The following is a 14922-nucleotide window of genomic DNA, read 5'->3' on the forward strand; positions in this document are numbered from 1 at the left end:
TGCTTTTTTGTTGTTGTTGTTTACTGCATAGTTTTATTGTGTTATTCTTTTTACCTTTAGGATTTATAATAGTGATAAGAAAACTCTAGAAACTATGCACTGGATGAAAAAATGGTTCACCTATCTTTCCTAGGTCAGCTCCAATTCCAATGGACCTCTTAACCTTGAAACTCTAGCACTATGCAAGCTGAGACTTCGTTCCAGAGCAGAAGTTCAGGGTCTCTGCAGGGCTCATTTACTGGAATCTGAGAGGAAAAAATATAAGTTAAAAAAAATTTTTTTTAATTAAATCATAGCTGTGTACATTAATGCGATCATGGGGCACCATACACTGGTTTTATAGACCGTTTGACACATTTTCATCACACTGGTTAACATAGCCTTCCTGGCATTTTCTTAGTTATTGTGTTAAGACATTTACATTCTACATTTACTAAGTTTCACATATACCCTTGTAAGATGCACCGCAGGTATAATCCCACCAATCACCCTCCCTCCGCCCACCTCCCCCCTCCCTCCCTTCCCTCCTCTCCTCTCCCTTTCCCCCTTCCCCCTATTCTTAGGTTATAACTGGGTTATAGCTTTCATGTGAAAGCCATAAATTAGTTTCATAGTAGGGCTGAGTATATTGGATACTTTTTCTTCCATTCTTGAGATACTTTACTAAGAAGAATATGTTCCAGCTCCATCCATGTAAACATGAAAGAGGTAAAATCTCCATCTTTCTTTAAGGCTGCAGTTTAAAATTTTTAACCAGCTGAAGCCCTTTCTTAAAATGACTCCAGGGACGATTTAATATATATACCAATGACATCTTCTCAAAATATTATTGTCATTTAATCTTTGAAGGAAGCCCTGGTCTTTTTGTTTATGGTAATTGCTGAGTGATATACAAAACAAACTTATACTTGGGAAATTATAGCTGGAGTATGGTCTAGATGCAAAACCAGAAACTAAGTAAATATTCTAATTAAACCTGCATCTATTTAAACAAAATAACAGTATTTTCTTTAGGGGTCAAATAAAGAGATAATCTTGGGAATTTGAATAAACCAGATTCAGTCAAAGAGAAATTACCAGGATCCATCCAATATTTTAACAAAGAATAAGGAATTACATGTTAAAAGAAATTATTTTGTTTTCCACATGAGATGTCTGAAATTAATTCTAAATATAAAATTTAGAATCAATTTAAATAAATTTCAAATATGAAAGTCTTAAATAGATGCCATAGTATATTCTTATAAAGTAATTTACACAGGAAAGTACTTAGCTTTATATGCCCTCATAAATTATTCCAGATTTATGAATTAGAGCTAAATGTCCTTAACAAGACATGTAGTCATTTCATAAATATACAGAGGGTGCGGGAAAAAGTATACACATTTTAAGAAAGGAAAAACGTGTATTAAAATTGTAATACTCGATGTGTCCCCATAATAAAAGATGAACACAGGTTACATTTAGCACCTCTTACAATTGCAGGGGTCAAACAAGACTTGAGTATTACAAATTTAATATACTTTTCTCATTTCTTAAAAATGTGTTTACTTTTTTTGTACCCTCTGTATATATACACACATATAAATGCACACACACATATTCTTTGGACAGAATTTTTTTAATGCTCACTAAAATTGAATTAAGAAGTATAAAAAATTCTCACTTGGACCTTAGGTGTTTAGATATTTTTGAATATCTGTAATCATTAGCCTATCAACGTGTGCTGCTCCTTCTTGGGTTTATTTGCTTTTACCTATGCCCAGAGCCCCATTTGCTCCCAAGCAAGCAAGGGACCTGGTGACAACACAGTCTCAGAAAACACAATGTGGTCCTCTTTTTCATTAACATTTCCAAATCCTGTGGCCTAGTTCTTGAGATCTACTATTTGTTAATGAAGATAGATGGTAATCATGACTATCCTTTCTGATAAGAAAGCCTTTAGTAGTGCAATAATGCAAAGCTAAAAAAGACAACGTGACCTATGTAATATAATGGTACAAATTACAGGAACCTGAGGGAGCAGTAGGAGTTATTTCTAGTGACTTAAAAATCATTTTACCTGATTTAAAAGTGCTAAGAAACATGGGTAGCAAAGAAGGGTAAGAAACCACTTCTCTTTGCTCAGTTATTGTCAGGCAAATATAAGGAAAATATAAAGACAACTTTCAGAAAAGTATCTTTGATTCCAAATATAAAAAACAATGTATGGGTAGTATATATTTGACCTTGAAAAAAATTCTAGAATAAATAATTGTTTTCTTTTTAAATTCCATTGGATTCCAGACATTCTGGTAGATTCTTCTATGTAAATTTGGAAGATTGATTTTGAATAGATATGAGAGTTGTATAGACAGTAAACAATGAGATTTCATCCAAAACATGTACCTTTAAAGCATGTTCTTGGTCTCTGAAATAATGCAATATGATTACCAAAGAAGAGGATTTTTATAATTTAGATTTGATTTATAATTAAGTTTTCAAGGAAAATCAGACCATACACTTTTTTTTCAAAGTATGAGACTAATATATTTCGTACTTTGTAGTCTCAGATATTATTTCTATCCTTAATATGTAGGAACTTAAACATTTTTATACATTTTCAAATGCAACATTTAGTATCATGTGGGTAAAAGTTATAGCCCAAGAACATTTTCATGTTGCTTAGCCTTCAGTATTAGTTCTGGAGGCATAATGTACATTTTTATTTAGTCATTTCAGTAGTACTGAATATTCACAATTTGGTCATCTAAAAACTTGATACACTGATTATAGAGTTGGATGACTAGAAAGAATAAATCAAAGCCCTCTGTTTACTTTTATATTTTCACAAAATTTCAGCTATTAGTGGCCCTTTAATAGTAAGAATGGTGAAAAATGTAAAATGATGCTTGAAGTTCTAGGCCAGTGAGTGTGCTTTCTGATTATTCATTATGGACTTTTTTGTGTTATTGAAAATACTGTGCGCTCTTACGGTAAAGTCAGAAAAACGCTGAAATGAAAATGAGAGAAGATACTCTGGTGCATCTAATAAACTTATTATACTTATTAATTTTTTTCAAAGACATCAACTCAGAAAGATATATTTTATATAAAGCAAAGAGATTTGAATGTTTTCTACCTAGAGACATCAAGGTATTAGATTTCAAATCTAGCATGAGAAAATATTTGTTTCAGAAAGATTATGAATTGTTTTTTAGAGTATATGTTCTTCTGTGCCAAATAGTAGAAGAATTAAGAGTTAAATAGTAAAATCTCTTTGAATCAACTAATTTGGCAGCAGCAGGTTAAAGATGGTAAAGAGAAAAATATCAGCATAATGTGATATTTGGAAAAACATTATTTTCTATAGCAAGAATCTAATTACAAAAAAGAAGAAGAAGAAAAAGAAAAATTTTAGAAGCAATGTCTTTTTTTACATTCTTCCCCTGATCCAGGATAAAATTATTGAAAATAAGTCACTATAGTTCCTAGATTCCTTCACTTGATTTTCAAAAATCTTCTATTTCTCCATCTTGAAGGAACTTTTATGTCAATCTTTAATTTTTCCCTTTTTTAAGACCTTTCAGTTCTGCTTAAGAATAAGTAATATACAAGTAATCCTTATTTTAGTAACTTTTCTCTCCATTTTGATACCTTCCATGAGTTTATCATCTCATTCCTTCTCTTCAACATTAAATTTCTCCAGGAAGTTATCCACCATTACACCATCATAGTTTACGTTTCTTTCCATCAAATTCCAGGGACTCCTTAGAAACTGACTGTAGTTCAGTAGCTATTTTCTTAAAGGTCAATTATATTCTCTCTCATTTTTTCCACTTAGAGACAGGATCTCTCCCTTATTGCCCAGGCTGGAGTACATGGCACCTCTATAGCACGTTGTAACTTCACCATCCTCCCACCTCAGGCTCCCAAGTAGCTAGGACTACAGGCACACACCGTGAACCCTGGCTAATTTTTAAAATTTTTTTCTATAGAGACAGGTCTCCCTGGGCCCAGGCTGGTTTCAAACTTCTGGCCTCAAGCAATCCTCTCCCTCAGTGCTGGAATTGCCCATGGTTTATATCTTTTTTTAAATGCTCATGCAGGTTAGTTAACCTGTTTGCCTCATTTGACTGCCCCAACTTTCATGAACTTTGTTCATCTCTTGTCTTCTATGTAATTTAACTCTATCCTATCTTTCTTATTTCTGAGAACATGCTTCTCTATTCCCCTTAGTCACGCCTTTTACTCCTAACCTTTAAATATAGGTATTCCAGGCCAAGTGCAGTGGCTCACGCCTGTGATCCTAGCAGTTTAGGAGGCTGAGGCCAGGGCATAGCTTGGGTTCAAGAGACAGAGACCAGCCTGAGCAAGTGTGAGACCCCATCTCTGCTAAAAAATAGAAAAACTGGCCTGGCATTGTGGCAGACACCTGTAGTCTCAGCTACTCAGGAGTCTGAGGCAAGAAGGATCTCTTGAGCCCAGGAGTTTGAGGTTGCTGTGAGCTGTGACGCCACAGCAACCAAGTGAGACTGTCTCAATGAATAATAAATTTATGTACATACGTATGTATGTATTCCTCGAGGGTTTCTCATTTCTCTCTCTTTATACTCTGGGCTTGCCTACTTCAGCCATCCTCCTAACTTCATCTATCCTTTTCTGTTCAGATACTCCTTGACTTCATCTTGTTGGCACTGACTATTCTCCTGAGCACTTGGCCTAAATGCACAGCTTCCTCTCAAACCTCTTAGACAGGAGATTCCATTGGTTTCAACTTTGATCATTTCCTAAACCAGCATTCCCTGGGTAAACATTTTGCTCTCTTAAAGGCCTGGTTTCCTCTTCTGTAAAAGTTCCTGTAGAGATTAATTCATATTAAGTACTTAAAATAATATCTGACATATGATAAGTGCTTACTAATTTGAGCTATTTTTATATCTTATTCCCTGATCCTGATACTAAACTGCATACATGGTTTCTTCCAAATAAATTTTACATTGATCTTTGCTTTTTATTAATAATAGCAATACACTAGCCTGAGCTCTTATTTCTTTCCCCAGGATTATTGGTCTATAGAACTGATTTTTTTTTTTTTTTTGTGGTTTTTGGCCGGGGCTGGGTTTGAACCCGCCACCTCTGGCATATGGGACCAGCGCCCTACTCCTTGAGCCACAGGCGCCGCCCAGAACTGATTTTCTTATAGCTAAAAAAATCCATTCCAATCTATGTTTTGTGACAACAGGCTACGTTGTACTACTGTGATAAGTAACTCTGAATTCTTAGTGACATAATCAATAAAAGTTAATTTCTTATTCATGCAACATGAGGAGTGCAACCTTGCAAGGGCACTCTGCCCATTGTAGTCACTCAAGGACTCCTCCGATGTAGATTCTTTCACAGTCCGAACAGTGGAGCAATGGGGAAACTGGAGTTGTGCTTCACTAACTAAATCCTTCTAGCCAGAGGTGATATGACTCATTTCCACTGACATTTTATTAGAGAAAACAAGTCAGAAGGTCAATTCTAACTTCAAGAGAGTGAGGAAATATAGTTCTACCATGTACCAGCAAGGAGAACAGGATAGGTTAAACAGCCACTGTGACTACCCACTATTTTACATGATCTTCCTTATTTACAACTTTTATGTGTTCTACAGCTCCACAAGCTTTAGTGACTCCTTTTATCTACAAACCCCCTCATAAAGAATAATGTGTGTCTAATCTGATTTTCTGGATTTCTGTCTACTACTCTTAGCCTATCACACTTTACATTTGGCCAAACCGTACTATGCATCTGAAAACCATTTGCATGTGCTCTCTTACCTCTGTTTTTATTTATAATATTCCCTTCCCTTTATTTTTTTTTATCTCTACCTGTCATAATTTTTACACACCATTCACCCAAGTTTATAAAGTTTTCCTGATCTCTGGTTTTCAGTAGTATCTTTCCTTCCAGTGAAAACTTGCAGCACTATATGTGTCCCTTTTTACTGATACTTATAACATTTTTTCATTGCTAATCTGTATAAGCTATTTTGCTCTTATTTGTACTTTTAAACTGTATACTTACAAATAATGACTGTGTCTCATTTGTTGTTTTTATTAACCATATGGCCAAAGCTACAGTTGCCTAAATGGAGATTTTGCACAAATTAGGAAAGCTGTGCCTCTAAATAGATTATTAGAAACAGATACTTGCTTTGAAAGATCAGTTACAGAAAATTCCCTTTTCACTTGAAGAAAAAAATATATTCTTTCTTCCTGTCAGTTTCACTCCCTCATGCGGGAGCTTGGAGGACTGATACCCTTTTATCTCCCACTGGCTGCCTTGGGACCTAACACCAAGGTGTTAGATGCAAGGTGTTAGATGGTCACTAAAGGAATCAGTTCATTAGTGGCAAGATGTTTACTACAATTTAAACTAGCTGAGTCTAGAAATGTTTGAAGGCTTAAAATTTAAGGGGGAAAAGAAACAAAACAGAAATAAGATCATGTCTCTGAAGATGACAAAGTAACTGGAATCATCAGAGAAGAGATGCAGTTTTGGGAAGAGATGTTGCAAGGATTCTTGGGTAAATTTTGTCTTAAGTCAACAACTAAACCAAGTGATACCTATGATTGAAATGTATACATTTTAAATATAGTTTTTATGTTTAATTTTTTTTTAAATAGAGACAGGGTTTTGCCCAGGCTGGAGTACAATGTTGTGATCATAGCTCACTGTAACCTTGAACTCCTGGGCTCAAGTGATCCTCATTCCTCAGTCTCCCAAGCAGCTGAGACTACAGGCTCATGCTGCTGTGCCAGGGTGGTTTTTTGTTTTGTTTTGTTTTGTTTTGTTTTTAATTTTTTTGATGAGATGAGGTCTTGCTATGTTTTCCAGACTGGTCTCAATTACCTGGCCTCAAACAATTGGCTGATAGGAATCTCGGCCTCCCAACATGCTGGAATTTCAGGTGTGAGCCATCACATCCAGCCTGTTTAATTTTTTTAAGGAAACAGAGCACAGAAAGAGTCCAGGGACATACACTAACATAATAAAAGACATTTAAAAACTATATGAAAATGGGCAAAATAAATCGTTAGGAACTGTGTAAGAAATAGAGAAAGAAACATAAAGTAATACATTTAAAGATTTCCTTAAAGTAGCTTCCTTCAAACTCACAGTGGAGGGGGAGGTCTATTATTCAATAATTTGGTGGAGAACTTATAAATTTAAGAGATAGTAAAGAATATATAGACAGACTTAAGAGTTTAAATTTTTGAATGCTTAATTAATAGAATAGTCCTAATTCCCTTAATGATTTAGACTTCATAAATTTATCACTTTTTCATAAATTTATCACTTTATCTTTTTCACAAGATAGCCATCATCTCTCCAAAATGCCCTTTGATGTTACGTTTAGAAATACAATAACTGGATTGGATCCCAATTTTCTTGGTACAATAATCCATGCAGGCTGTGTACTCACAGTTTTTAGGACAGCTCTGATTGATGTATTATCTGAACAGGCAGTTAAATAAAGGAAGTTTATTTATAAATAAAGGATTTTTTTATGAAGGATAAAGTATTTATAAATAAAGGATCCCTCACCTTAAAACACAGCACTTGAGTGCAACTATTCATAAACTCACCCCTTGTGATCTGTAAATTAATGCATTCTTAAAGTTCTTAGGTTGAAGAGTTCATGTCTTTAAATCAAATTCTCATTAAAATAATTATTTATCTACATATCAGTTCCAGTTAGTATTTTATTGATTTAAAAAATCCAACAGTATTTATTTGATTCAGGTGATGTTCTTCATGGCCTTGATATTCAACCTATGAAAATTTAAATGAAAAAATTGCAAGGCACAAATGTGTGTGTATTTTTTACTTCCTTGGTAGGTCTTTAGAAAAGTATATGTTTGGGGTGAAAATTCCTGTATAAAAGAAGCACAAGGTTATTCTAAGGAACATACATTATTATTTTCAAAGCTTTAGTCTCAACTAAACTTTTAAAGTATGATATATGTTTTCTGATGGCAACTTACTATGAAAATCATGTGCTGCATCTCTGTGTTTATTTACCCAGAATCCATGGAACAAGAGATCTGGGGAGCAAAGCATTTCCTAGTTAAGAGGACCTTAAAGATGTTCCAGTTCAGTATGTTTAATGAATGATGATGGTGGTAGTGATAACAGTGGGAAGGAAGAAGATTGTTGGAGCTCTGTTTGTGTATCTGGCGTTCTGCTTAGTGCTTTATTTGTTTTCTCGCTTATTAAAGGAGGAAACTTAAGTGCCAAAAAAGCGAAACAACTCTCACAAAATTACATAGATAGTCAGTAAAGTCAAATATCAAACCTAGATGACCTCTCAGTTCAGTCTTCATTATTTAATGTTGGCTGTATTAAAACTATTTTAGATATTTTCATCTCAAATGCTTTTTAATTTACAATTGCAAATATCATTTCCGTTGATGTTGTGAAGTATTTGTATCACACATGTTGAAGGGCTTTAACTTTACTTTATCTATGGTCTGTATCCCCTAATAATTATTGTTGTAATTTCTATTTATTAAATTTTTACTTTAGACACATTATGTCTCATTTTTAGAATAAAAGAGGAAAATAAAGTATTCTGATTTTGTATAAATGAGGAACTTAAAGCTCAAAGTGGAGCAAATAACTCTTCTAAAGTAAGTTGGTTAAGTAGCAGCAAAGCTGGATTCAAGCCTGTGTCTATTTGCTGCTGAAACTGTCTGTCTTATTCTATTGTTGCTTATTAAAGAATTATTAAAATCAAGCAAGCTTGAAAATTGTCAGTTAGGGGTATTATAGAAACATATTCTGTTCTCTCACAGACATGTACACATGCTTGCGCGCATGCACTCACACACTCTTCATACACCTCATTTCTTAACACTAATGTGAGAGATAAAGTAGTACACTTCACGTATTTCTTAAAAGATTCACACTAGTCCTTTTGCCTCTTAAATACTTGGAGAAAATGTACATACATTAATAAAATTAACAAGTGGTCCTAGCTTTCAAGCAGATTTTACTCTAGGATGGAATTTTTTTTCCCCAGGCAGCACCTGTGGCTCAGTAAGTAGGGCGCCAGCCCCATATACCGAGGGTGGCAGGTTCGAACCCGGCCTTGGCCAAACTACAACAAAAAATAGCCGGGCATTGTAGTGGGCGCCTGTAGTCCCAGCTACTCGGGAGGCTGAGGCAAGAAAATCGCCTAAGCCCAATAGCTGGAGATTATGTGAGCTGTGACGCTAGGGCACTCTACCGAGGGCAACAAAATGAGACTCTGTTTGAAAAAAAAAAGGAAATTTTCCCAGAAGACCAGAAGACCAAAATACCCTAAATTAGACTCAAGAGTTTACCTCATTAGGTCAGTTTTCTAATTTTTATCCTTTAAATAATGTTTAAAGTTATTTCTGTTTCTTGATTTTTCTTTTTATTACTTTATTTGTGTGTTAATAAAGCAGAAGCTATAACTTTCTAATATTGAGTCAAAAATTGATAATGTATAAATGAGTTTTCTCATTCCTGCAAAATAGGCTGGAATCCCCCCAGGTTTATGGGGCCAGCTGGATAGCCTGCTTCTAGATTCTTCACCCCCTTCTTACCTCCTTCCACACCCTGGTAATGGAATAATCTAGCGTCCTTCCCTTAATGACTCCCAATTTGCATTAATCTTACAGTAAATTGTCAGTCAGCACATAATGCTTCAGCGAATCATTGATTGCCTTCTAATCATATTGCCTAGAAAACTGAAAAAGCTTTTCTTTCTTTCAAATGCCTGTAAGAGGGAAATATTTTTTCTTTAATTTTGAAATACAGATTTATATCAATAATTATAAAATTAAGTAAAGTGAAATAAATGTTTTTATTCAAAGCTAATGAATATATTAAGCCCTGTTAGACAATTTAACCATTCTTAAACTTGATTAGATGTTTTATAAAATAAGAAAATTTATTTTAAAAAGCCACTCTTAGCAGTGACTACTATGGGGTGTTTTTTTTTTTTTGCCATTTTTAATAAAATTTCTCCACTTGTCAAATTTCTTTTTGAAAGCAACAATAAATTAGAGAAGAATGCTTTTGGAAACTTCTTTCTTTATGTTGTATAGTTACCTAAAAGCCTGTTTGCACTTACAGGACAACATATTCTCTTAAATTAGTCCACTAATACTTTTAATGTATTTTTTTCCTGTCACCATGCAAACTGGTGCTTTCATTGACAGCAGAAATAAAATTAAGTCTGATCTTGCATAGTTGCATTACGGTTGGCCCCAAATAGTCAGAACATTCAAAACCATGGTATTTGAAAATTTGAATCCTAAAATTATGTTTCATAGATGATATAATTTAGTTATATCCTGATATTTCATCTAAAATGCCTTTTCTGTCTTTTCCTTTTTACTCTCGTCTTCACTTTTTATGATCCATCGGCTGACAGTGTCTTTACATCCAAAATGCAAAGCAGACAAATGGGCATGTCAGGGAAGAACATGACTAAAAGCACCAGCATCAGTGGAGACATGTGCTCGCTGGAGAAGAATGATGGCAGCCAGTCTGACACTGCAGTGGGTGCTTTGGGCACCAGTGGCAAAAAGCGGCGTTCTAGCATTGGGGCCAAAATGGTAGCTATTGTTGGTCTCTCACGGAAAAGTCGCAGCGCTTCTCAGCTCGGCCAAACGGGTAGGAATTTTTACATTACATTTGACTTCATATTTGAGTTGTCATTACAATACATCTTCTCTCTTACCTATTTTATTGCAGTAATGTGTGGATGATGACATGTTCCAGAGGGAAAAGGGCCTTTTAAACTAGTTAACTTTTCTGAAAACATAACAATGACTTTTTTTCAGTGATCAATGAGCCTGCTTCAAAATGAACCTTGGCCACTGTTCTTGAAATGTATATAATGTCTTCCTTCCTCAGGGAGGAGTAAGCTGTGGTACCCCCTGATTACCAGCCGCTGATTCTTTGTAAAGGTACTACGATCTGTGGAATATTGCTTTTCTTTAGGATCCTCAAGTTGGAGCCAGCCAAATTAATTTTCATTCCCAGCAAGTTGCCACGAAGATTATGCCTCATATTTTGTATGAATAATATAGTTCTTATATTGCTGACAACTTAACTTCCTTTTTAGTTTATAAGCAACATTTACCAGTAGTATCAATTTCTTCACTAAAGATTTTTTTTTCCTGTTAAAATTTCAAGCAGCATTATTCTCCAACAGGGGGAGTGGAGGAATTTTCTGCTGACAGTGAAGATATTCATAGCTTTGCTACTTTAAAATTTAGATTCTAAATCACATCTGCAAAAATAAATTACATACAACACTCCCACTCAGAAAAGCCACTGTTAGCAATTAAGAAATTTGTGAGTCAAAGCAATGTCTTTTTTCAAATGGGTGTTGATAATTAAACATTAAATCCTTGGTATCTTGGAAATAATAGCATATCTTCTACTTAACAAACAAAAGCATGTAATATGGTGTTTCTTTTATAGCATAATAAATTATAGGCAACTGGATTAAGTCTAATTTATGCTTGAATACTGGGGTTCTGGTACACAGAAGTCAGAGCATAAATCTATAGCACACAAGAAATTAAGGTTACATTAAGTCTTGGACCCGGCAACTCTTTATTTTACAAACCATAATCGATATTCTGGAAATAGGGCCTTATGTAAAAACATTATATTGAAATGGTTATTTGATGATATTCCTTATATTCCTGTAACTCATCTATATTTTTAATGTGGTTTTTGTTATAGGAATTTGGTGTTTTAAAATTTTACCTTGCATTTTAATGTAGAAATAGATTTTTAATTTCTGGATAATGGCATACAGATCATTTTTAAATGATTTTGAAAATGGCTGATATTTATGTACAATTATGTTTTGCAAATATGGTTAGCCTTTTGAAATTGAGGATATTTTTATAAATACTTCTCTAACAGAATTTTATTTTCTGGATTTTTGTCTTTAAAATTTATAAATATCTATAAATCTAAAACTGCTCTAAAAATAAAGCCTATTCTTTAAAAAAATTAGAAATTGAAAATGGACATTAATAAGAATTCAAATTAGAGAACATGGGATGTTAAACTGAATAATTAATTTCATTCACAATTTTTTGACAAATATTGAGTACTTAGTATGTGCCAAAAACATGGAAAACAAAGATGAATAAGAAATCATTTATTACCTGAGTTGCTTATAGTCTAATATGAGACGGATACTTTAACAGATTGCTCCAAGGACATATGCCAGGGGTAAAACTAGGATTACCCAGAAGGTGCCTTGAATGCCCAGAAGAACATCACTTGACCCAAGCTAGTATTCCAGGAGTGAATTCCTCAAGATGATACTTCATGTGAGGTATCATCTCAAAGACTTGAGTATACTAATTACAGAAAAGACATTTAGAAAGGTATTCCAGATAGAAACATTAATGAACAGGGCATAGAGTTGTAATGTGTATAGGAATAACAAGCAATTACATATTTTTAACATAAAATATTAGACTGAGTAGCTAAAGATTGAGGCTGATAGGTCAGTAGGGATCAGATCAAAGAGTCCTATAGATCATATTTGTAGATAATAGGAAGTTTTAAAGGGTTTTCTAGAGGATTGATATGGTCATGTTTGTATATCAATTATAGTTTTTAGGCCATTCAGGTTGCCATTGTTTATGTGACAAATATTTTTGAGTAGCTACCATATGGCTGGAACTATCCTAAAGAAAATATAAGAAGACAGAGATCCTTCTCTTCTAGGGACTTGTATTCTAGTAGGGCTACAATAAAGAAGTAAACTTAAGTTCATATCAGGTAAAGAGCATTTTAGGATGAATTCGCAGATTATACAATAATTCAGACAGATAAGATGCTAAATTAAGGTCAGTTGTATTAAATATAGAGATGGGGTAATAGATTCAGGAAATTTTTTAAGAGCAATACTAGTAGCAAGTTACTTAGCAACTGGTTGGATATGCAAAGGTGAAGTAGAGAAGATTCTAAGATGAATCCTATATTTCTGACTTGCATCATTGGTGGATGGTAGTGCCATTAATGGATATTGGAAGTAAAAAAGAAGTAGGTTGGGGGAAGAGGGAGAGAGATGAGTCTTTGATTTAGGATGTTTTGAATTTGTGTTGTCTATGGAAATATTCAAATGGAAACATTTAGAACATGTTTGTAAAAAACACTTCAGAAGCTAATGTCAGAACCAGAGACATAAATCTGAGAGTTAAAACCACAATATGTGGCTAAAATTGCCAAAGAAGAACACTACAGATGAAATAATATTGGGCCAAGAAAGTACTCCTTGGAAGATTAACATTTTGGAATCAAGCAGAGGAAGAGGATTCTAAGAAGGTATGATCATGAAGAGAGGACCAAAACTGTGAGAGGATGGTGTCACAGAGCTAAGAATATAGAACAGCGGTTTCAACCTTTTTATATTATGGCACACTTGAACCTATAATTAAACTTCTGCAGCACACTTAAATTATGCTGACCAAAAAAAACGAGTAAAAGAGAATGTACCTACTGTGCTTTGAACTTCTTAAATAATGTAATTAATGACGTCTAAAAAATGTTCATGGCATACCTAAGATCGTCTCATGGCACACTGATTGAAAATCACTGGTATAGAAGAATGCTAAAAAGAAATGGTCAGTATTTCTCAAAGATCAATTTCTTGTCTTTACAGTTTTGGTATAAATATCCCATATATCTTTCTTTGACAATATTTTTATTACAAAATTCTATATATTATAGAATTATAATTATATAATTATTACAATTCTATAAACAACACTGATTTGGTTTTCATGTATGAGTGGTTATAGATTTTTATCTTCAAAAACGTTTAGATATTATGGCTCAGCACCCATAGCTCAGTGGTTAGGATGCCGGCTACATACACCGGTGCTGGCGGGTTTGAACCTGGCCCAGGCCTGCCAAACAACAGTGACAATAATAAAAAAAAATAGCCAGGCATTATGGCGGTCGCCTATATTCCCACCTATTTGGGAGGCTGAAGCAAGAGAATCTTAAGCCCAAGAGTTTGAGGTTGCCATGAGCTATGACGCCATGATACTCTACTGAGGGTGACATAGAGAGACTCTGCCTAAAAAAAAAAAAAAAATTAGGTATTGGTAGGTTTATGAAATGTAGTCTTCTTTCTGGCTGTATCATATACTCCCTTTATGTATAATAGAAAATAAAGCCTCTTTGTTGTTTTTATTACTATTCAGTGGCATTATAGTGGTTAAAATATAATTTTTCTTAAAATTTGTAATAATTCCTACCTATTCCCATAATAGCTTTGGCCTATTGGCAGTAGAATTCAGATTATTTCACATTTTAAAGAGGAGGAGGAGGGGAGAAGAGAGGGGAGGATGGATGAACAGAGGGTAATTGGTGGGACCACACCTATGGTGCATTTTACAAGGGTACATGTTAAATCTACTAAGTGTAGAATATAAATGTCTTAACACAATAACTAAGAAAAGTGCCGTGAAGGCTATGTTAACCAGTTTGATGAAAGTATTTCAAATTGTATATAAACCAGCACATTGTACCCCATAATTGCATTAATATACACAGCTATCATTTAATTAAAAAAAAAATAGGCTATGGTGGGGAAAAAAGCTTGAATCTAATTGTATTATAGCCAGCAGAGATTTTTTAAATAGTTGCTAGACTTCAAACTTTCAGTGGGTTTCTAAATTTGTGTGTACATGTGTATGTGTTTCAAATAAGGTTTTTATCTTTTCTTCTTTTAAGAAAAAAATGCAATAACAAGCTTCAACAGTATTTAAAATAGAAATCTTAAGACTTAGGTATTTGATCATATAATCACTTTAGGTAATAAATTAGCAAAAGTTTTTATCTAAAGTAATGAACTAGTTTTATAATATTGGATCT

At 34.0% G+C, this 14922-nt stretch overlaps 1 protein-coding gene across 47 annotated transcripts in view; it reads left to right on the plus strand.

The window, feature by feature from the left end:
• The window catches only part of RIMS2 (regulating synaptic membrane exocytosis 2), a 683906-nt gene that overhangs the window by 578890 nt on the left and 90094 nt on the right, over positions 1-14922 (plus strand). For 28 of the 47 annotated variants that reach the window (XM_053559665.1, XM_053559666.1, XM_053559708.1 and 25 more), the window contains one exon: positions 10436-10677. The exons of the other annotated variants lie outside the window; for them this stretch is intronic. In XM_053559665.1, the coding sequence (XP_053415640.1) occupies positions 10436-10677 (242 nt within the window). The remainder of the gene's footprint in view (positions 1-10435; positions 10678-14922) is intronic. 47 annotated transcript variants of the gene reach the window in all.

Source organism: Nycticebus coucang, chromosome 13 (genome assembly GCF_027406575.1).
Source record: "Nycticebus coucang isolate mNycCou1 chromosome 13, mNycCou1.pri, whole genome shotgun sequence".
Classification (NCBI taxonomy): domain Eukaryota; kingdom Metazoa; phylum Chordata; class Mammalia; order Primates; family Lorisidae; genus Nycticebus; species Nycticebus coucang.